The sequence below is a fragment of the Scleropages formosus genome, chromosome 10 (assembly GCF_900964775.1).
Source record: "Scleropages formosus chromosome 10, fSclFor1.1, whole genome shotgun sequence".
Classification (NCBI taxonomy): Eukaryota; Metazoa; Chordata; class Actinopteri; order Osteoglossiformes; family Osteoglossidae; genus Scleropages; species Scleropages formosus.
In genome coordinates this window covers 20,356,219-20,379,719 of record NC_041815.1, presented here as the reverse complement: position 1 = coordinate 20,379,719, position 23,501 = coordinate 20,356,219, and the positions used below count along the sequence as shown (strand labels likewise).

General features: G+C 43.9%; 2 protein-coding genes across 9 annotated transcripts; one reads left to right on the top strand and one right to left on the bottom strand.

The window, feature by feature from the left end:
• Positions 1-350: 350 nt before the first annotated feature.
• LOC108932106 (stonustoxin subunit beta-like) lies at positions 351-7,015 on the bottom strand. 8 transcript variants are annotated; one of them, XM_018748313.1, is made up of 5 exons: positions 5,915-5,941; positions 5,550-5,642; positions 3,638-5,359; positions 3,528-3,557; positions 351-627 (listed from the first exon to the last, which is right to left on the bottom strand). In XM_018748313.1, the coding sequence occupies exons 1-5, from the start codon at positions 5,931-5,933 to the stop codon at positions 617-619; spliced, it is 1,875 nt and encodes a 624-aa protein (XP_018603829.1). In that variant the 5' UTR covers positions 5,934-5,941; the 3' UTR covers positions 351-616. The 8 variants fall into 8 exon arrangements, with proteins under 8 accessions (XP_018603829.1, XP_018603825.1, XP_018603822.1 ...); XM_018748309.1 differs by lacking the exons at positions 351-627; positions 5,915-5,941 and adding exons at positions 1,175-2,253; positions 6,978-7,015; XM_018748306.1 differs by lacking the exons at positions 351-627; positions 5,915-5,941 and adding exons at positions 1,175-2,253; positions 5,991-6,971.
• A 2,150-nt stretch (positions 7,016-9,165) lies between these two features.
• vwa7 (von Willebrand factor A domain containing 7) lies at positions 9,166-22,377 on the top strand. The gene is made up of 19 exons (XM_018748394.2): positions 9,166-9,472; positions 11,152-11,241; positions 12,411-12,666; positions 13,026-13,259; positions 14,318-14,414; positions 14,902-15,033; positions 15,436-15,631; positions 16,186-16,355; positions 16,472-16,584; positions 16,984-17,100; positions 17,216-17,416; positions 18,201-18,333; positions 18,834-18,986; positions 19,149-19,241; positions 19,364-19,641; positions 20,007-20,143; positions 20,856-21,015; positions 21,113-21,386; positions 21,417-22,377. Exons 3-19 carry the CDS (start codon positions 12,433-12,435, stop codon positions 21,707-21,709), a joined length of 3,015 nt encoding a protein of 1,004 aa, XP_018603910.2. The 5' UTR covers positions 9,166-9,472; positions 11,152-11,241; positions 12,411-12,432; the 3' UTR covers positions 21,710-22,377.
• The last annotated feature ends 1,124 nt before the right edge of the window (positions 22,378-23,501 follow it).

Here is a 23,501-nt window from a genome sequence, read left to right as displayed (position 1 = left end):
AAATGAGGAGTGAATGCAGGGTGGTGTCTGGAACTCCTGCAAGGGACTTTCAGTAGTTCCATCTACTATACACAATACTTAGTCATGTGTCTGCAGGATAGGGTTCAGACCACTGTGACCCTGGGTTAGACAAGCAGCTAATGTCACTGAATGACCATTAAACCAGTTGTGGCACAAATAAATTATACTGAGATCACCTTTCCTAGAAGCCCGTCATTAAAGTTTTAACAATGAAATAGTGCAACATCATAACGTGTTTGTTCACCTGTAAAAATGTTTTAGCAAATACACAGATTATACAGACCAAAAATTAAATAATCTCTCAACACGATAGATTGGAAGAACTTTTATTTTATTGATTTAGAGGCCTTTGTCACACTCACAAGGTTGACTTCTACATATGTAGGCACTTATTTAACAGATTTTGCTTCCTGTAGCTAGGAATTACAGACCAGGCTTTAAAAAAAAAAAAACAAATACAGAAGACACATACTTCCCACTCTTCTTTCTCGCTTCATCCTTCCCATGATGAAGGCAGGACGTAAACTGCTTTACACAAATGTTCTCATTATGATGATTGCTGGACTGAAGTTCCACCTACAGCAATTTTTTCCAATCATCCGTAAACTAAGGGAGGCAGGTGTAAATGTAAAGAAAAGCCTTCGCTTTGCTGTGTACAAATTTAAACAAACACCATTCAGCAGGGTAAACTATCTGACCTGCTCAGTGTTCCCATGCAAAATACCCAAGAGACATTCACAATATTGCAATTGCATTACATTTATTCATTCGGCCGACGCTTTTCTCCAAAGTGACTTACAATGTCAAGGTGCTTTCAATTATTTACCCTTTTATGCAGCTGAGTAACTTTTAAAATATTTTGTATGAATTCTGTTCCAAAAACCTTCTGCTTATAAATATGTTTTTGCTTAAGGAAAGAATCACAGATGAATACTGTAATGACCCGTGCTGGTGAAGAGCATTACGTTTGAGTGGGAAAAGATGTTTATTGTGAATAGTTGGAATATTGTATAGTGAAATATAGTGTGTGTGTGACACAGAGAGAGTGTGTTCCACTGATGTATGGATGAGTGAGCCATTGTAAGTAGTGTATCTAGCAGTGTAAGTCACCTTGGTGAATAAGGTGTGTGGGCTGATAACACTACATAGAGTTCATTGAAAGTCGCTTTGGAGAAAAGCATTATGCTAAGTAAATGAAAATTTAATATGGCATTTTCAACATATCAAACATAAAAAGTATATTTCCATAACATAAAACTTAACTCCAATAATTAATACCTGGTTCAAGTTCAGGTGGTTGTAAAATGTTAACACTTATTCAAACTATAAATGTTATAAATAAACCATGCATGAACACAATATTCAAACTGCTACCTTTTGTCATCAACCAATGAAGGCATAACAGACATGTCATATGGAGTAGCTGTTCTTTCCTTTCCTGTACTTTTCATTCTATATGCAAACTGAAGAAGGCTGTGCCAAATCATACCAATGTGAATTAAATTTCTAAATTTTAAACTGTATGTGACAGTTGTCAGTAGTGTGCATATATGTTGTACTAATAACTTTTCCTGAACGTAATCTATTGCGACAGACCGTCCTGGGTATGTCCCCTCCCCCTCCGGCCTTACGCCCTGTGTTACCGGGTATGTGTGTGTGTGTGTGTGTGTGTAATCTATTGCTGCCTACACTTAAAATCTAAAGGAAAATCTATTGTACAGCCTTTGCCTATATAGAAAGCAGGATACAGAGGCTCCGTGAAAGTGCTATGAAACGTGTGAAGGTGGACCAGCTCATCAGAAGAAACACTATAAAATGTCACTGTTCCTGCTGGCCAGTCCAGATAGATTCCTAGTCTATCCCCACACTGTTTCATTATGTATTCACCCTTGTTGTCATGCCACACACTGGTATACGTGCCATCCAAGCTACATATACACCAGGACTTGTCATTCAAGCCAAGCAGACAGTCATTTCCAGCTGACTTCCTGTTAATGCTTCCATAAACAACACCCATACAGAACCCTCCTCCAACCCAATCAACCTCCCAGTAAAAGCAAGAATCAGAAAGACTCTCACTGCACAACACCTGAGGTACTTCACTGAACCTGCCTGGATGTGATGGACGTTTGAAAACATCATTCCTACGGGAACAAGTCCTTAAAAAATCTAAATAATCAATATTCAAGCTTTCATGTGCTGTGTTCATGTCCAGCGACAGCGAAACCTTATCTGCAAAGACATTAATTTCAATTTAATTTGACAGAAAAAGGGGGCAGACTGATGTGCTGTGTATAAGCAACTTTAAACACGACGGTCTTAAGGTTGTATTTGAATGCATCAAGAGTTTAAATGTGTTTGATATTATGGACTTGGTTTTAACTTAGCTTTTCTACATGTTTAAAAAAAATGAAGAAAATCAGCTCATAAATGCATTATTTTTATCCATTTAAATTAAAGGTAATACTTCTTTTTATGGGAATTCACCTAATAAGCAAAACTGTATTAATGAATTACTCTTGATATAGGAGGCAAAGCTGTATTTCTATATACTTTGCCATAATGTAATATCTGTGAAGTCAGTGAGCAACCTCCCTGCATAAAAATATTTCCTATTTCAAGCATTTTATGTTGTGGCAGTATGATTTAGGATAATAGTTTATTAACTCCTGCAGAGAAATTCACACACAGCAACTCAACATGACAGACAGTAAATAATGATTATACCAAGAATAAAATTAACTTGTCCAAATCAAAGATATACTTGAACTGAAGAGAAAATGATTAAACCAGTGCAACAAGGGTTACTGCACCCCCTGCAACACCTCAATGAGGAGCAAACAGGTCCTTGACTGGCATTATGGAGGCAGGTGGCTGTCGATAAGAAAGGCCTCAAAAAATGCCTCTTTGTTCACCATAACTGAACAATTTGGTGACTAAAGGAGCTTTTGGAGAAGGTGTGTGCTTTTGTCCATAATGGACTCTAATTTCCTCCTCATCCTAGGCTCGGTCAGACTTATGACAAAACCTGCTCTTTTCCACAGGTTTGTTGAGTCTGTGCGTCTTGCCAGCAAACCACATAAAATAAGACATTAGCAGCTGCTGTCTGATGAAATGTTGCACACAAATACAATGTTGCTGCGCATGTTAAAAGAGCTCATTCAGCATTTATAAGCTGGACAGTGTATTACAACATTCAAACTTTGCCTGAATAGGTAAGTACACATTATCTAATAACTGAAATTTACATTAAATTATCCTTTTCTAATGTTTTTCTTCAAGGCAATGTTACACTGTTAGTTTTGCACAGTACAGTGCATACTGTATTTCATCAATATTATCAGTTAACATAAAACCCATCCTGTCCCTTTGTCTAGAAAAAAAATCCAGATGCAAAATGGACAGTTAAATAAAAAATACCATGTGCAAAAGCTGCAGATTTGTCCCAACAAAACAGAACTAATAATGGCAAAATTAGGAAGAGAAAGTGAGGCACATATACTTACATTTTTGAAGTTCACTTCTCCTCAGCGGCACTGCAGAAAGAAAATAAAAACATTTTAAAGGCGATTCAAGTGTTGCCCCACAATTACAAGGACACAAACTATTCTCTTACCTGGTTTAGTATGGAACTCTGTGACCTCACTAGCCTCACCAACTCCAACATCACTGACTGCTCTGTAGCGGAACACGTACGTTACACTTGGCTGAAGACCACTTATGGTCCAAGTCTCCTGCAGGTCCACTGTGTCAGTGACTGTCCATTCTTCTATCCCCTCTGCACCCGACTCAGCCTCTTTCAGCTTCTTCCGGTACTCCACCCTATAGTACCTTACGTTCTCAGAAGACATAAAGAGCCTTAAGGTGGCACTGCTGCACTGGATGTCCTCAACAATGGCAGATTTAGGCTTAGGAACAGGTATGTATTTCGGGTCTACTAACTGGGCTTGCTGATAAAGTCGGATGGAGGCCCCAGGGTGCTCCGGATCTGAAATGGCAGCGCTGACAAACTTAATCCTTTCCCTATGTTGGTTAGCCTCTGCAAAACTGGTGAAGAGCTTCAGATTCTCTCTCATAGCTGAGGAACATTGATCCGAACGAAACCAAGGCTGAACGTTCTCCTCATTGATTGCAGACTGGTCTTCGTTGTGGTCCGAATTCAGGTATGTACTCAAAGTAGACAGGTATGGCTCACTGTAAGCCAGGGAGGTAAAGGTAAAGCAGATGGTGGTGTCTATTTCTGGATCTAAAAGAACTTCTTCCAGATGGCTTGAAAATAGAATGTGGCTCTCCTTCAGTGGTTTGGTATACTTTACCAGAACACTGGTCTCAGACCTTTTTAGACCGAACCACTTTTTGAGCTTATCGGAAGAAAAGGGAGAGCGCTTATGAGACTCCAAGATGCTTTCCAAATCTTGCTCTTCTTTCCCACCACCTCGCACAGCTGACAGAACACTGGACAAGTTTTTCTGAAACAAGACCCTGTACTGTAGGAGGCTGCTGTAGAACTCCTTGATCTTGTCATGCACTTCAGGGAAGAGTTGTAGAATACTTTCTGCCATGAGGTCATTACAACTCAGAATGACATCTTCCAGCTCCTCCAGAACAGACTGAAGTCTTGACACAAGCGTCTCGTCGATTTCTCGCATCATTTGAGCAGCTTTCGAGTCCAGGCACCTCAATGGATACAACCACACTCTCAAGGGCACTGCCTTTTCTCCCTTGTTCCCCAGCCGCTCAGGCAGTGTGCGGTACACCTCTACAGCTTCTGTGAAGTTTGTGGGGTTGTGCTGGAGTTCAAAGTCTCCATGAAAAGTGCAAGTGAACCCACTGACAAGCTCTTGCTCATTTTCAGTCAAATTTAATTCTCCTCCAATCTGCCCTGATAAATTTTTAATGTTGTTCAGCACCATTTTCAACTTTCCCTCTATCTGTGTCTTGTCCTCCTTTGAAAAATTTGTGGAGTTAAACACAAAGAATGCTTGGGCACCATACAGCACTGCTGTGACTACATGAGTAGCTGAGCGCTGCTCAAACACCTGTGGATATGTCACCTTGCTCAGGTGTGTCATGGTGAGCTGCTCAAAGCGCACAGTGTGTCCATACTGCATTGTAACTCGGCTCTGATGAAGAGAGGATGCCTTGTCATTCAAATATTTTGCAGATCCTCCTATTTCCACAATCCCACCCAAGATGCTGGCCTTAAGGGAGCCACTTATTTCTAACAGCTTAGCTTTCTCATTAATAGTGTCCGAGGTGGTAACATTGAAACTAGTGTGTGGTTTGACATGCGTGTCCAGATCCTTATTTAACGATTCTCTGTTCCAAAGGGTGACACCTAAAGGCAGCAGTTAAGCAGGGGATAGAGAGCAAGCAGAAAAAGAAACATGAACATTTACCCAACAAAACACCTCTTAGTATGTAAAATGTCTGTAAAGCATAATATTCCAAATCTGTGTTTTAAAATACTGGTGTTTACATATAGTGAGTGAAGAGCAAATACAGAAAAACAGATTTAATCTCATTACCTGGAATGAAGGAATCACTGCGGCAGTCATACAGCATGCCAGGATACAGGGGACGACCCAAGGCAGCTATCTGAATGCATAGGGGCTCCATTTCTAAAAAGAGAAATGTGTTAGCCTAGTATAGTAATATCACACAATATCTGTTGAAAGATACCTGAACTCTGTAATATATTGATCCAACCATAACAATTTAAATTAACGTAAACCTCAAAAAGGGCTATGGTGGACAACATTTAATGTTATCTGACGCTTTTCTCCAAAGCAATTTACAACATTAAGGCACAATGTACCCACTGGGCAACCTTTACTGGATCAATTCTGAGTAAATACCATGATCATGGTTACTACATTAGGAGTCAAATTACTTGGGGATTCCCTGCACATTAATTTTTTCAAACAGAAAGCTGAGCGGAAGGGAGGGAGGAAGGGGGACATACGCACACGGCACCCCAACCAGGACTCGAACCCCACCACCACAGAGCAGGCCCCGGCCAAACCTGCTGCATTAACGTGCCCTCTCACATATGAAAGGCAAATGGAATGCAAATTTGTCCAGGTCAGGGTCACAGCAGTCCTCCAGAGCCTATCCTGGAATCACTAGAACAGGCTTTAAGTCAGGTACACACCAGGCTTAAGTGGGACGCACTGACTGACATTCCAAGCCAGGCAGGGACTCTAGAAACTAGTGACTAGTAGTTAAGGCCGAACAGCGATGCTACACCGTTTTACAATATTAAAATGTAAAAACTGTTTAAAACATGTGAAGCGCATATTCCTGCACCACTGAAAAGAAAAGTAATTTTCCACCATTTTGAACCGGCTTTTTTAACCACTAATTTAAAGAAAAAATTCTCTGCATCGCGACAACTCACTGGTTTCACTTTCGTTTTCGCCTGTTCAGCATTACGAGGTTTTGTCCTTGATATTTTGTTTAAAAGAAGCCGTGAATCTTTGAAAAAAAACAATGATTCTTTATTTCCTATGTTGTTTATTCTTATATCTGATAGGACAGTAGCATATATTCCTTCTGTGCGTGTAACTATGAGTCATCGGGCGCTGAAACTTAAGTGAAGGCGCAAAACACAGGCGCATGTTTTCGTGTATTATTTTATTCGTTAACTGGCGGCGACGGTGAAAAGATTTTTTTTCGTTTATTAATTTATTTTTTCAAATTATGCAAATACGGATGTCAAGGTGTGTTAAAATGTCAAATTATGACCACAAAATCAGCCTACTACATGCATGCGCATACAAAACCCACCTTATCATGTGGCCTGAAATTCAAGGGCGCAAATACACTAAGATTTACTCCGTTCTAGTTTCACGTGCTGAGAGGTCGCGGGAGGGACAATGACAAGTGTCCTTTCACAAACAACAGAAAAATGAATGGTACAAGCACACGGACAAAATTTACTTTTATTCGTTTACCTAATAAAGGGGCGCGGTGACGCAGCGGATTTGGCCGGGTTCTGCTCTCCCCGTGGGTCTGGGGCTCAAGTCCTGGTTTGGGGTGCCCCGCGACGGACTGGCGCCCCTCCCCCAGCCTTGCGCCCTGTGTTAGAGAAGCCAATGTCTGTGTGCGCGTGCGCGTTTACCTGATGCTTTACTCCAAGCTATGTATATACAACTCAGAGGAAGCAAAAGTGCATTACACCAACCAAGAGACAGAGAGACACAGATCTAGAAACACGATTCTTGAAGTACAGCCAGTTGTCTAATGATAATGGTATCCTTAAGTTTAAACCAACATAAATTACACAAGTAGCTATATATGAATAGATAATGAAGTTCAAGCAGTGGATGGATAGATTTGGAGAAAAGTGAGTCTGAATGAGATGTTTTGGGAACCTTTGTTGAAAGCTGAGAGGGATTCATCAGTTCTGAGTGAGAGATCATTGGAGGCGGAAATGAGAAGCTTTGGAGTTTTGGTTTTGGACCTCTTGTACTTGGGATCATCAAGCAGCCAGAGGTGGAAGAGTGTAAGAGTCTGATTGAGGCATTACAAGCAATCTGGTCCTCTAAGTATTGAAGAGCAGATACAATGGTGGTCTTGAAGGCACTAACCAGCATCTTAAACTTGATCAGGGTAGCTACAGGAAGCCAATGAAAGGAGGAGGGGAATACATGGGACCACTTTGGTAGGTCAAATACAACTCATGCGGTAGGATTCTGTATCAATTAGAGAGGTTTGATGGAGGAGGTCAGACATTTGGCAGTAGCAGTTTTTGGGAAACTGGCCTTAACTGAGTTGGAGGTTGTATGCACAATTCCTGATGAGGTCAGCCTTTGGAAAGGCTGTCCACTGTGGGTACTTTGGCATAGGCTGGAGCAGGTGCAGATTTTAGCCAGTGAGAAAATGCTGACGTGAATACCCAGTGACATGGCTAAAATTAGCTGCTGTACAAGTTATGAGTGAACTTTAATCTTAAGAGCAATAAACAAGGTGAACCCCAGTCACTCAAACACAGATTATTTCCTGTATTTCTCTGTTATTGAAATGTGCAAAGCGTAACTGACACTTATCTATGACATCTGCACATCTGAAAAGTCAGTCAGCTGGATTCTCCTTGGTCACACGTTAAGAATGAACTGGCTCACTTCACAGACAGGTTATGGATTTCACTGTATGCTATTTTGTCTCAGACACTCACAGGTTCCCTGTTGGTGAGTCAGACACTGAGTCATTTATTGCCCTGTTGATCACTGTCTAGCTAACTCTTGCACTCATCTACTCAGGTTCATACTTGACCACTAAAATCACCTTTCCTTCTATTAATATGCATTGTTAAATTTGTGTTGTTTCAAAACTTAGTGATTTTATGCTCAGCAACATAATTTTTATCGTGTTGATAGATGGATATTTAAGTTGAATACTTCAAGAAAGGGAATTGTTCCAGGGTATAACAACAAGGTTTCCACAAAGATTTAAACTTTACATTCATTTAAAGAGCCATTTCATTAACCACCAAATTACCAGCAGCCAGTACCCTTGTTTACTTCTTCTCAGTGTCTTTCACTCTTATTATCTATCACTATCTTTAAAATTTTTTCACTTTCATGTTCTTCACTCACATAGAGAGATTCACTGATTTATTAGGTTTGCCCTGGAGTCTTCCATTCTCTCTATTTCTATTCTGTTTCAGAACCCAGAGAATACTGGGATGCCAGTGTAGGATGGAAACTGTCTCCAAGACCAGTGAAAAATAATGAATCACTCTGGGTTCAGAAATCCAGGACAAAAGTCTTAGGGTTCTTTGTATTCCATCATCTCCCTTTGCAAATAGCAAACGGGCAGCAAGATTGAGGTGTGATGCCGGGGCATCCGTTGGCTAGCAACTGGTTGCCCTTTTTTCATTGTGTCATGATAAAAGGATTTTCATGGGGAGGGGTTTAAGGGGGATATTTTCATTGCACAGGGCAGCCCAATGGGTTTCTTATTGAGCAAAGGGGTTGGTGGGGGCCTTTGCACAAACACCCTGGGTGTTAATGTATTCACCCTCATTGTAAGGACTCAGTGCAGCATGCGGTAATCGGAAGTGAGCGGTGGTCACTGGGGGAGTAGGGAGTAGGACAGGGGGATGCTTGCTGGCAGTAGACCTGCTGCTTTCCAGCAAATGCTCCTGCCATACCACATGAAAATTTCACATTATATATTTATAGACTATTCCTTGGTCCAAAACAGAAGGAGGAGGGGCAGACTGGTAGTCATCTCAACCAGACAAAAAAGTGAATGCTTGGGTGCCAGTCTTTGGTGGCTGGGCACAGAGAGGAAGTTCTGAGAGACGGCTGTGCTGCGGGTTGCCACCACAGACGTCTTGCATCACATCCCAACAAAGCTTGTAATCAGGCGTCGAAGTTTTTGCTGTACACTGCATCATGCCAACCTCCTGTCGATGAGACGAGGAACGAGACGATGAGCAGAGGTGAGAAAATGTTTCTCAAAAGCTTCCTGAGTAGTGAAGCTCATGAACTGCGGCTCAGTGCATTACATGCTTATTGTCTCTGATTATTTGCAATGTCTCCAGCAGAGGTTTATCAGGGAATTGGTGATATGAGCCCAAGAACTCTTTGTTAAAGATCTCAAAAGGCATATTCATGATGCCATAAGATTTGCTAGGGATGAATCCAGTGTTACCACTCATTGCTGTATCTTTCTTTTGTATTTCTGTGGGTGCCATTTATTTAAACCCTTTCATAGTCATCACCAGCAATACAGCAACAAGGAGCACTTCCTGTCAATGATTTATCACAATATTCTTTGTAGTGGTTTGAATTATGTCACTAATCATTTTCAGCCATTCAGTTAATTATTTCTGTAACATTTTTCTAATAATTCAACACCTGTAAAACACAGTTGGAAGCCCTAGGTAAATGTCATCTAAATAACCTTTTTGTAATTATGAAAATAAAAGCTACCAAAGAGGGCAGAAGAGAGATTTAAATGCCATGATGATAGAAGTATATTCATGAATAACCATATGTCTATGAGGATAAATAAAGTGAATTTCTGTATGGTCTACTGTGGCAAGCCGGAGCCTGACCGTGCCAGCTCGATGGCTGGGCTGGGAGCCGCATCTGAAAGGAGCATATTAATGGGAGACGAGCACCGGGTGCAGTCATTTGGAAAAAACACAAGAAACTCCTTAAAAGTGAGAGAGAGAAGAGAAATGAGAGGCTGCTGGGAGTTTGGGGGACATTGTCTGTGTATTGTGAACTGCCCGCATTTGAATTCGAAATTTTGAGAAATAAAGAATAGTCTCTGTTTTGTGCTGAAGTGTGCTGGATGCTGCTTTAATTTTTTTTTTTTCCTTTCCTGTAAAGTGTTAGTAGGTTGTTGGTTTCTTGTTGGTGGGCTGAGAAGCCCTTCATTTAACATAGGTGATGGCTATTTGACAAGAGCCTTGAACCTGAAATACTGTGTTGAGATCAGCAAATGTTGATGTGTCTCAGTCAGCCAGTATAAGCAATCAAAGCTTTAACCACACTGCCTGATCACGTGACAAGCTGCGTTCCAAAAGCCAGACAAAAGTCTATTGTGTCTTCATAAAGAATGTGCGCAGTACTGCTTAAACACCTGATTTTTTTTTTTAATGTGACCCCTAGTCTACCCTTCGTATTTCAGTGAACACAATGAGCTGCCCAGACACGCACACACACACACACACACACACATCAGTGTAATCGTCGCCTGTGTCCTGTGTTACTTCTGAAAGTTTCCTTTCCTTTCCCTCTCGTTGATTTCTCTTGTTTGTCATTTGAGTGGTTTTGTTTTCGCTGCAGAGCTCAGTGTCTAGCGGCAAGTGTGTGAGCATGCAAGGTTTTTGTGCACAGGAAGGACCTGTGAACTGTTCCGTTCTGCAAGAGACGCACCTCCCTTCCACCCCACCCCCAACCCCACCCCTAGCCCTGTGTTGGTGCGCTTGTGCCCCTGCTCTGCCTGCATTTGGGATCTGCGGGGGCCGGGAGCCGGGGGCCGGGGGCCGGTACAAGTGGGACGAGTGACTGGCAAGAGATAACACCAGGGGTAACAAGGGAGATGCCCCCCTCGTTCTGCTCATCCTGTTTCACTCTTGCCCTCCCTGCTTTGCCACATCCTGCCCAGATCCCATTGCCCACCTGGCAGAAGGAGGCTATAGAGGGGTAATCGGAGGGTGGTAGCTCACTGCCTCTACAGCAGCACTGCTAAGCTCAGGTATGTGTTGGTCTCATGTCTATGAAATAATAAAGTATAAAGGTCAGTGACACCATTCTGTTGTAATAACTGCATTTTATAAAGCAATATTCTTGTATCTATATTGGAGTTAGTTAAACTTATGTGAAAATACATTGTGCAAAAACATAGTACAATTCTGTTGGGAGGTACACTGCCTCTGAAACAAAATCTGATGTTAAATTCAGTTGTTGTACTAGTTAACCAAAATCCAGGCAGTATAAAAAAACTTGAGAGTCATATTTGTTTATGTTTCCGTTTTACACCTCTGATATCAGTCTCTATCATTCTGGATCACTGAAAAGCGTGTACTTAATAGCCACTCTTTGATTTTATGAGTTTAACTGTTTGCATAGTGTCAGGAAAAAAGTTTCTTGTTGTTATGTGTTGCTCCAGTCAGATGAGATCTTGCAGCTGAGCTGAACAAGAAGCACCCAGAAGGCTACTAGGCACTATTATTTTGTGTTTGTACTGATTGATATTCGCTTCCTATAATAATATTGTAGAATAAAATTTAATCAGTGGACTTTAAGTGGAGAGCACACAAGTCAATCAGTTAATAAGCAGACATGATTTCTTGAATGATAAATCAGTTCTTCTTCTGCCATTTTTAACAACGAACTACATTTGTGAATAAATTAATAGGGAGGGTGATATTATAACAAACCCAGAAAACCATGTTACCCTCCTTTTAATTGCTGGCAGTTTTATCTTATATTTGGGGAACTATGGGAGCCAGAGAAGGTCACCAAGCCTGCAGACGTCAACAAAGATACTGCTGGAGAAATCTTGCCTCAGTATGTGTAGACCTTCTGTCTCCAGTAATGAGAACATAAAAATGTAATACCTGGAACCATAATATATCAGAATAAGTAAATAGCCGAAGGACACAATGTTTTAAAATATGTTATCGCAGTTGTGCCTCGGATATCTCTTCTGTTCTGTAGCTCTTTACCTCTGCCGTCCCTTTCTGTTTTACTTCCCCATACTCCCTTCTGTGCCTTACCCTGCCTCTTCTCAGCCTTCTCACCCCTCTCCATGTGCTGTTTCATCTCTGCTCAGCCTGACACTTCTGCCTCTCGCACCTTATCCCACCACCTCTGCGTTGATCACTCAGTGCCTCACTCCGTATTTTGCTCCAACATCTTCAGGTCTATAACCGCACCTGAGAGCATGCCAGGTGGATGGGTGTTGGCTGCGGCCCCTGTTAAGCTGTGTGTCTTGGGCTGCCTTCTGCTGGCTCTACCAGCTGGCCAGGCCTTCCTGCCCAATTTCTGGTCACGGATCCTAACGTTGTCGTGGGACTCCCACACACACCAGTACATGACAGAACAGGCCCTGCTCAACATTACACTGGACACACTGAGTGCACTCAGACCACAGGATCTTCAAGCGACACCCCAGCAGGTGAGGCCTTGGGATAAGTTTGTTCGTAAAGCAAACGACATTTCCGTACGTATTTCTGTGGTAGCCCATTCGGAGTGTCTCAGCTAATAAGGTGCATTCTCAGATTGCAAAGTTTAAAAGCTTCATTATTTTCGGAAGATTTTTTTACTGAGCTGAGAGCCAATTCAGAAAAAAAGTGAGAGCTGGGTTATCTGTTGGTAGTTTGTAAAGAGAGTGATCTGCACTAGAGAAAGCGATACCGAGTGTATACACTCTGTCTTTGCACCTGTTACAGGTCGCTGGAAGCAAGTATATAAACTGTGAAAAAAACAGAATTTACAAACAGAAGGAGATGATTTGTGCTTGGGTATTGTCTTCAGACAGTGCTGGGTCGAGGTTTCTGGCATGCAGTAGGAGAGGTGGTGCGGGCCAATGCAAACGTGGACTTCTGGAGCACCACGAGATCGGACCCGGAGTATCACTTTGACTCGGAGCGTGTGGAGGGAGCCACTGCAAAGCTCAGGGAATTCTGGAACCAGACCCTGAGTTCCATTCGCAATAAGGAATACCAAGGGGCCAGGAAAAGTCTGGGCCAGCTGCTTCATTCCCTTCAGGTACAAGAGTAGGGGTTTCCAAGACATTAATACACACACACACACACACACACACACACACACACACACACACACACACACAAACTGCTTGTCCCAAGCGGGGTTGCAGCAAACCAGAGCCTAACCCGGCAGCACACTGCACAGGGCCACAGGGGGAGGGGACACACCCTGGATGGAACACCAGTCCATCACAAGGCACCCCAAGCAGGATGTGAACCCCAGACACACCAGAGAGCAGGACCTGGCCAAGCCCGCTGCACAACCACACCTCTGTGCCCCCCCCCCCAAGACATTAATAGGAATGTTTAATATCTGTCTAGTTAACATTAACATTTATTTATTTAGCAGACGCTTTTGTCCAAAGGGACCTCCAATGAAGTCTACGTAGTGTTATCAGCCCACACACCTTATTCACCAAGGTGACTTACACTGCTAGATACACTACTTACACTGGGTCACTCATCACTAACACAGCACTGTTTCAAAGTTGTTCTGATCAGAGAAACAGAATTGAGCTTATAACATAGTGAGATTGTTCAACTGAGGTCGCTGGTTCAGGAACAAATTCTTTTTCTTTTCAAAATGCTATGTACCTGCAGATAAAATTCTCCTATGGGCGTTGGGGTTTCAGCTTACACAATAAGTGTGAATTTTACAATTCAAAGTCCATTGAAGGTCTAAGATAAGATAAGTCTTTATTGGTCTGCACATACAAGGAATTTGACATGATGGATGCTTGATAACACACATTTAACATAACAAAACACCATTACATGAAATAAGTATAATGTAATAATTTATGTGGATGTCTGTGGATATGTAAGTAAGAAGAGCATAGAAGTGGAAATAGCGGTAAGACTATAAATTGGTGTAATAACTAACACTTTCATATAATATTGTATTAAATAAAGTATGTTGTATGTTACCAGTACACAGTATTAACCATATTCTACTGGTTTAAGAGCTGCATACCAGCCGTAGAATCTTGGTATCCATTTAACTGTGCCATGGATTGTAATGCCATAGATGTGTAATGATGGGCATCTGCGTGTGGGTAGGACTTCTACAGCCACAGTAATTGGGTGGAGATGGGACAGCAGTCAGTCTACCTTCACCTGCTGCACCCGGGGGAGCCATCAGTTCCTGTAGCTTCAGGTGAGCCCATGTGATTCTGCTGAGCCACTGTAAGTCTGCAGCAACAACAATGACCCATGAACCCACGGCAGAGGTTCACTTTACTGTCTTAGGTATGGACTGGGCAAGCTGAGACTCTTGCCATGTTTTAGTTATAACTCCATCATTAGAAATACGTAGCACATTCAGCATCAGTGAAACTGATTTAAAAACTTTGTTTGTGTGGTTACATGTGTATACAATTTGGATTTAAAAAGTTAGGTAAAAAAGGCATTATCCCATCTTTTTAAAACTTGTGTGTTACACTTTTTTGTTTTGAACTGGCTTATATTTGAAACATGACTAACTAAGATCCCATATATGATTCTGAAACATGCCTCCTTTAGTTTAAGAAACAGGTTAGAAATAAAACCCAAAGCAACATTTTTTTGATACCAGAACCTTTTAGTATGTATTTGATGTGGGGCTGTTTTTTCCTTTCCCTGACTATCTCATCTGTACTCCTTAGTGGACATTCCCACCTGTGCGGAGTGCTACACCACCACATGCAGGGACAATGTTCTACCCAAGCTGACCCAAGGTCAACATCCTCCACTACTCACCACAGGGTATTTCAGCACTCAACCTGTGAAACCTCCTGGTATGTTAATCACCAGAGACGATACTGGATCAATTATGTAGTTTCAGTTTGATGCAATGAATGAACTAATTTCCCTTAACTCTATTTTTTTTTAAATGCTGTAAAATAATAAATTAAAAATGATTAACAGATATGCCTTTGTGCTAGTAGTTAGACACCTTTGTGAACCTGTGATTAGTTTAGAAATAAGACTAGAAATTTGCCTGTTGAAGTCCTGCCAGGAGCCACAATGAGGCATCATTTGAGCTTGGCCTCTGACTCCACGACTTGTTTCTGTAAAAATTTTCTGAGAAGCAGCATAATTCTACACAAAATTTTATTTTCAGTTGTAATACACATCCTTCAAAATTCCAGTGAGTGACTGATCAGAGTTCATTGTCTTGCTTACTTTTTTGGCTCCAGGTAAGTGCAGCCATGGCGGATTGCTGGACAGCAGCCGGCACCGTGAGGCTAAGGGTGGCATCAATAAGGACAGCACATCTCCCCTCTTCTCTCCTCATCACTATCTCCACGCTGAGGCTGCCCGACTCGCCACTGCGGCAACCGTGGCTATGTTGCTGGACCTCCGCAATGCAGTGGGCCCATCCAGCTTCCTGAGGTGGGAAACGGAACCATGAGATGGTGCTAACCAGGGACCTGTCAAAAGTCATAGGTCCAAAACTGGAATCAAATGACATACAAGTGACAGCACAAATACAGTGCTTCCATGGTATACTACAATGCCTTCCAATCAATATGAGACGTATTTTCCAGTTGCAGTGCAGTAAAAATTTTGAGAAGTAACTTTTTTGTCCCTACATTTTGCATAATTAACTGCAAAAACTCTTAGTGTAAAAGTAATGTAATTGTGCAACATTCTATGTTGTAGATCTTAGACATGCGGTATGTAAATCTATGGAAAATATATCTAAATGTATCAAAAAATCATATCAGGCTTGCCCAGCCCTGATGTAAATGCAAGTATTTAAGCTGAGTACTAAACTGTTTAATTAATCCTGTATCTGCCCTAATTGAGCTTTTTCTCTCAGTACTCATCCTCTGTGACATGGGTCATTCCTATTTTGGGTGGAACAGTGTTATACAACATAGCACACCGTTCAGTCTGATGTCCAGGTGTGCACACTTTGTGCTTTCTCTCTGTCTGACACGCAGGCTGCTCAGTGTCAGGGAGCGGCCAGCATTGGTCTTTGTGATGGACACAACGGGCAGTATGTTTGAGGAGATCACAGCTGCCCGCCTCCGTGCCCTATCTATCATCCAAGCGCGTGCTCATGACCCTGAGCAGCCAGGAACCTACCTGCTGGTGCCCTTCCATGACCCAGGTGAGGATTCAAGCAAGAGGATGCAGTCTACAGCCACCCTACTGTCCTGGGCACTACGCATTGTCTGGGTTGAGGAGCTGTGGGGCAATGGTTTAACCGGGTGACCTGTGTCGCAGATGTAGGTCCTGTTTATGAGACGGAAGATCCTGAGATGTTTATGCACTACCTGGAAAATCTGACAGCCCTTGGGGGAGGAGATGAGCCAGAAATGTGCCTCTCTGCAGTGTTGGTGGGTAAAAGGGAGGTGCAGAGCGGTAGGAGGGCCACATGAGCTTTCTCCTTACGTAAATATATTATACAGTTTATTTTTCCATCATGAAATTTTGCCATCGCTTTAGAGAAAAGTGTCTGCTAATTAAATAAATGTAAACGTAATGAAATACATTATAATGATCAAACGTATCTAGATTTTTCCATTTTCCTTTTGCACGAATTACAGCTGATAACAGGAAATCAACTGTCAAGCTGTACGTTATACTGGACCAATATATGACACCTTTGTGACATTAGATATGTACTGTATATGTAGCAGACATGTGAAGACCTGCCCATAATCTGCTGAGGTCTGTTGGTGTGTGGAGCCTGTAGTTGCCTACATGACTGTTTAAAGTTGTGCTGTGCATCCCAGCTGGCCCTGACTCACAGCCCTCCCCTGTCGGAGATCTTTGTCTTCACTGATGCCTCTCCCAAGGATGCCCATCTCAACAGCACAGTAGAGGCGCTGGCCCTGGAGAAGCAGAGCAAGGTCCTACATCTCACATTATATCATAACCCCTCCCCCAAACCTCTCAAGGCCATTAAACCTCATGCTTGTCTACAGCTAAACCCATAACCGTTGATCCTCACCTTTCATGCACCAGGTGACCTTCCTGCTGACAGAGGACTCAAGCAGTGTGGGAAGAGGCAGGGGAGCACGGAAGAGGAGGGAGGCGTTGTCTGCAGAAAGATTCTTCCTGTACACCAGGCTCTCTTCAGTGTCAGGTGGATTGACCATCTTCACCACTAACAGTGACATCCAGAGAGTGTCTGCCATTGTCCAGGACAACACTGCTGGCAACAAGGTACTGTAGGGGAAGTACGCATATAAAAGAGATGCAGATTTCATTAATGTAGAAACAATGTACAGTTGATTCCCAAATTCCAAAGTTAATTGGGACTTGTTGTTTTGTTACTCAAAAAGTTTAAGTTCAATATACCACGGAGCAGGAGAGGGGCTCATCATCAGTTCCACCGGGCGGTGCTTGTGTAATGGGGCAGCACGGTGGCACAGCGTGTAGTGCTGCTGTTTCACGGCGCCTCGGTGGTGCGAGAGGACGTGGGTTCGATGGGTTTGGCCCTTGTGGCTCATGCATGCACCTAGGCATTTTGAACTTGCTGGCAGAGGTACTTACGACACACTGTACATAAGAAGGCTGTCAGAGGTGGACCAGCTAGACCAACTATGGAACCCAAGGCATTACATAGAGCTGCGGAGGGAGGTGGAGAGGCAGCCCTTCACTGACAGCTCAAAACGTGTAGATTTAGAAACCGCAGGATCATCTACAGCTTGTCCACCTACTGACTGCTTCTCCGCTCTTTTGGAAACCGCAAGGCAGCTCTTACTATTTGCACTCTCTGTCTCTCGGTTCATCGGATGAAGGTGCATGATTCAAATTGCTTCGGTAGCTCCCTTTATGGAACAAATACTAATACTTCTCAAAAAAGTTAATAATGGTGAAAAGCTCATTACTCAAAAAAAGTTCATGACATTGTATTTGATAAGACTGATGCAACCGATGCATACATTTCAGCCAGATGCTTACCGTTTTTACAGTAACCCTTTCTAAGACCTGGCTCCCCCTACAGGTCACACTACTGCATGCTGAGAGCGACTCCTCGTCCGTCCTCAACCACAGCTTCCACGTGGACCAAGCGGTGAAGACTGTTACCCTGCACCTGGCTGGCACTCTGAAACACTGCATCCTCACTAACCCAACAGGTAGGGAGTACAGGATCACACAGTCGCACAAACCTTAGGTGACTGACACTAACCGAACCACACGCTGACACACTGATGCGTCCGCTGACAGTTCTGCGCATCAGCACACGCTGACCGAGATCTGGACGCTCTGGCAAAGAACAACAGAATTAGATCCGTGAAAGGGTCCACATGACGATTAACTGAAAATGTACTGAATGTGTGGGGGTGCGGTGGCGCAGTAGGTTGGACCGGGTCTTGCTCTATAGTGGGTCTGGGGTTTGAGTCCTGCTTGGGGTGCCTTGCGACGGACTGGCGTCCCGTCCTGGGTGCGTCCCCTCCGGCCTTGCGCCCTGTGTTGCCGGGTAGGCTCCGGTTCCCCGCAACCCCCGTATGGGACAAGCGGTTCAGAAAGTGTGTGTGTGTGTGTGTGTGTGTGTGTACTGAATGTCCATTCTTGCTTGATATCTTTCCCTCCCTCCCCCTTTTTTTCTAATGGTGTTTCTCTATGTTCCTCTCAGGTCACATTCAGTCCCTTCTGGGAGATCCAGGTCCCCTTGCTGAGCTCGAGAGGTTCCAGGGTCTTTTCAGGATCGCCCTGCTGGACCCCATTCAACGTGGCCAGTGGCACCTCAGTGTCCGGTCAGAGGGACACATCGCACTTAATGCCATCGGTACCATACTGTAAATACAGCAACACACTGTACAGTGTATTAGTGAAACTGTGTACTGACTGACAGCAGCTGTGAAAGCAGAGGGTGCAGGGAGTGCTCTGGTCTGCGGTAAGGGCTTGTAAACACACTGTCCAACGATCTGTTTCCTGTCCAATTCCTCAGGCGACAGCAGCGTGGACTTTCTGTACTACTTTGCCGTGGAGGACAATGGGACTCACCCGGGTCTTGCCAAGGTGGAAGGCACTCCGGTAGCAGGTGAGCTGAACATGCTGTGTGTGTTCCTTCCTCTTTTTCCATCAGTGCGTGCGCGCTTCTGTTCTTGGCCCGAGTCTCGGCGCGTGTGGTATAAACACGACGTGTGTGTTCTTTCCCCGGAGGTGTGCCCACTTTCGTGGTGCTTTCGGTGACGGGCCTGTCCCCTCGTGATGAGGCATCCTTTACCCATGTGACCTTGCTGGGTGTTAATGGGGAGAGTCTGCTGGAGGTGCCGCTAAACTCCTCATCCTCCTCTGCCTCTGGGGAAGAGCTGGTTGGCAGGATGGAGTCTGTGCCCCGAGAGCCCTTCAGTGTGCGTTTGTGTGGGAGGGACGGCTTGGGAGGCCCACTGGAGAGGGTCTCTACAGAGATTGTCCAGCCTACCCATGTACGGATTGAGGTACACATCTGCAGCAACGCGCAGCTGAATTAGATTTTCTCAGTTTTTGAGATAAGCTTGGAATTTCATACATGAAAAAATGAGTGAATCTTTTGCGGTTCGGGAAAACCTTGTTTTTTCCCCCTTTAAATTGATCGTAATTAAGTTGTATTCATCTTAATAATAATAATAATACAAATAACTCATCTTTCAAGCAGATTTTCAGGAATTAATTACACTCGTTACGAGAGGGAAACCCACAGTCTCACTCTTCTTGAGAGAAGAGTAGTTTGGTCTAGATGCGTGGGATGTGTTCTGTTGGGCCAGATGATGGGATGCATCATGGGGTGGAGGGAGGTTATTCTCTCTCTCTTCCCCCCTTACAGGTCCTTTCTGCACCACACCTGGTCCCTGGTCACAGAGCCGTGGTGCGCTTTCACGTGTTGAACCACGGTCCAGCACGGCACTTTAAGCTGAATACGGAGAATGACCGAGGGTTCCTCTCGCAGTCAGGTCCTCAAAGGTGAGGAGACAATTAAAAGGCTTTGATAGTGGCATTGTGAATAATGAAAATCTGTTTCTCTCATAATGTTTTTGTTTCAAGGGCCTTGACTGTTATCGAGGTAATTACCCCAAAAGTAATTAACCTATAGGGGTGCGGTGGCGCAGTGGGTTGGACCACAGTCCTGCTTTCCGGTGGGTCTGGGGTTTGAGTCCCGCTTGGGGTGCCTTGCGACGGACTGGCGTCCCGTCCTGGGTGTGTCCCCTCCCCTTACGCCCTGTGTTACCGGGTAGGCTCCGGTTTCCTGTGACCCTGTATGGGACAAGCGGTTCTGAAAATGTGTGTGTGTGTAATTAACCCATTTCCTCAGATCCCCTAAACTGTAGGGTAAAATATACAGCAAGTGAATACGCAGCTAATTTAAATGGACATGTTTATTATTAAATGGGAATTACTCATGGGGGCGCAGTGGTGGAGTGGGTTGAACCAGGTCCTGCTTTCTGGTGGGTCTGTGGTTCGAGTCCCGCTTGGGGTGCTGTGTGATGGACTGGCGTCCCGTCCTGGGTGTGTCCCCTCCCCCTCCAGCCTTTCGCCCTGTGTTGCCGGGTTAGGCTCCGGTTCCCCGTGACACCGTATGGGACAAGCTGTTTCAGATGGTGTGTGTGTGTGTGTGTGTGTGTTACTAATGTATTTCAAAAGTTTGTGTTCTCCTGCCTCCTTTTCTTCCATGAAGGCTGTTTGTGGATGAGAGAGGGTCAGTGACAGGGGAGGTGGAGATCAACACCCCTAGTACTGCAGAGCCAGGAGGGGCAGTCACGCTCATTCTCACTGTTCGAGCACAGGATTCCCCTGATGGGAACTACGCTGTGGTGCACCTGACTATCATTCCACCGGTGAGACACGTGACGTGGCCTTGATCTTAGAATAACCCTTCCCACGATCTCTATGCATTTCACTTGCAGTAATCTCATGTCTTCTCCTTCTCCCAAGGACCCTGACTGGCACCCCCCATCTTGTTCCCCGATGCGAGTGGAGGCATCCTGCCCACCTGTCTGCAGTCATGGCAGCTGGGCTGTGTCTTTCACCATATCTGACAAGGGGCAGTCTGGTTTGGCTGCCCTTCAGCTCTTACACGGTGAGGGGACCCTCAGTCTCATCCACGGACACCGGGCACGGGAAGGGAGAAAACGGAGGACGGATGGGAAAAGGGGTCAAGAATATGATGCTAACAGACATGGAAGTGATGGACACAGACATGACAGACATGGCGTTAATGGACACAGCTATGACAGACATAGACATGAGAGACATGAGGTGCCCCTGTTGCGGCAGGGAGAATCACCATTGAACATTTCTGCTTGGGCCAGCGTGGCTCCCCTCCGTGTGAGGTACAAGTCTAGCTGCTGCTTCCCACAGGCAGTGCTCCTAATATGGGATGGAGCCGGAAACCTGATGCGCTGCCGCTTGTCCTCCAGCCAGGAGGGATCATCAAAGGAGAGCTCAAGTAGCGCTGAGAGGAGAGAAATTATGCCGTTTGTAATGCTGATGGGTGTCTTGGTTCCTGTAGTTATGTTTGCACTCATTTGATGGACTGCCATGCCTTTGGTCTTGTTATGCCTGTATCTATATACATGTGGATTGGATGCTTACTGTGTAGAAGCTTTCCAACCAGGTCCTGTCCCATGTTTTTTGGAGATGCCACTGGACAAATCAGGCTTTTAATTTACTGTAGCTTGCACTTGTGACCAGTTTGAGTGTAGACAAGTGAATTCAGAAGTGATTCAATTCAAATGGTCTCCTCTGTCGTCCAAGTATCAGCCTGTGGATATATAGAACTGCGAGGATGTCATACTCTAGGACAATATGTTCAATGTATCTGAATAACATACTGTATTTCAGGCCTTTGATCCTGATAACATATCTGAACAAATAATTCTGACTGAAATTTTTAATTAACCAACTGTCACACTGATGTGGGTGTTCTCTGTGCAGTCTTTAAACGTGCATTATAAATGAGAAGATGCCACTAAAATCTTAAAACTGTATCTCTAGCCTTTTTTTGTTTCTATAACTGTTAATCATTTTTGGACACACAGTTAATTTCTTGTCCATTTTTAGTTAAGTATTTACCCAAATCTTCTTAGCACTGAAACTGGAATGTACAAGGAGTTGGACGGTTGTGCAACAACTGGCAACTTGCGTTGAGAACTGGGAATTATTAAATTATTTACAACAATGCTAACTATTGGTGAAAATCTGTTGAAATACACACATCATCTGAAACCACTTGTCCCATGTGGGGTCACAGGGAGCCAGAGCTTAACCTGGCAACACGCCCTAGGGCATAAGGCTGGAGGGGGAGGGGAAACACCCAGGACGGGACACCAGTCCATTGCAAGGCACCCCAAGTGGGACTCAAACCCCAGACCCACCGGAGAGCAGGACCTGTTCAAGCCCACTGCGCCACTGCATCCCCTGTTGAAATCACCTAACCTTTTTAAATGCCGTGTAGTTTTAGCTGTCCAGTTTAACATCAGTTAGTGCTGCTTGTATCATGGATGACAACAAGCTCCCACATCTTGTGTAAACAGATAAACCCACTTAGTAACCCATAGCTTGTTCCAAGTACCGTTCACGTCTAATGTACTGCAGAAAGTCTTTTAGAATGGAAATAACACATTCTGTACCAAGAACTAACAGCCTGATTCACAGAGGATTTGTTATAAATTTCTAAATGTTCTCTTTATCATCTAAGTTTGGCTCCATTTTGGAGTGATTAAATAATGAAGTATAAGTTACATTGCAGAATTCTTGACATGCTATTAATGCCCTAGATGGCAGGATTTACAGAAGAGAATATGTTTGAAAATTAGTACTGATCATAAGACAATGTAATACGAAGAGCTTTGCAACTGTAGCAAACTCACGTCACGTTGCTAAAATTCACATTTATTTATTTAGCAGCCGCATTTCTCCAAAGCAACTTCCAGTGAACTCAATGCAGTGTTATCAGCCCACACACCTTATTCACCGCGGTGACTTACACTGCTAGATACACTACTTACACTGGGTTGCTCATCCATACATCAGGGGAACACACACTCTCTCTGTCACTCACACACTAATTGTGAACCCGACCAGCATGTCTTTGGACTGTGGGAGGAAACCAGAGCACCCGGTGGAAACCCACGCAGACATGGGAAGAACATGCAAACTCCACACAGACTGAGCGAGGATTGACTCCACATCCTCTCAGACCCCCCCCCCCCCCAGGTGCTGTGAAATAGCATCTCTACTTGCTGTGTCTCCATTCTGCCCATTTATAATTCATATTAATTAGCTGTTTATAGTTTATGTTTTGAAAAAATGCACATGAGTG

Excerpts from the sequence above, each read along its gene's own strand:
- vwa7 (XM_018748394.2), top strand. The coding sequence starts at position 12,433 with ATGCCAGGTGGATGGGTGTTGGCTGCGGCCCCTGTTAAGCTGTGTGTC. Across the intron at positions 17,417-18,200 it reads ACAACACTGCTGGCAACAAG|GTCACACTACTGCATGCTGA; the intron begins GTACTGTAGGGG and ends CTCCCCCTACAG. Across the intron at positions 21,016-21,112 it reads ACCTGACTATCATTCCACCG|GACCCTGACTGGCACCCCCC; the intron begins GTGAGACACGTG and ends CCTTCTCCCAAG.
- LOC108932106 (XM_018748305.1), bottom strand. Across the intron at positions 5,360-5,549 it reads CAGTGATTCCTTCATTCCAG|GTGTCACCCTTTGGAACAGA; the intron begins GTAATGAGATTA and ends TGCTGCCTTTAG. Across the intron at positions 2,254-3,527 it reads GAGAAGTGAACTTCAAAAAT|ATAAGGTTTCGCTGTCGCTG; the intron begins GTAAGTATATGT and ends ATGTCTTTGCAG.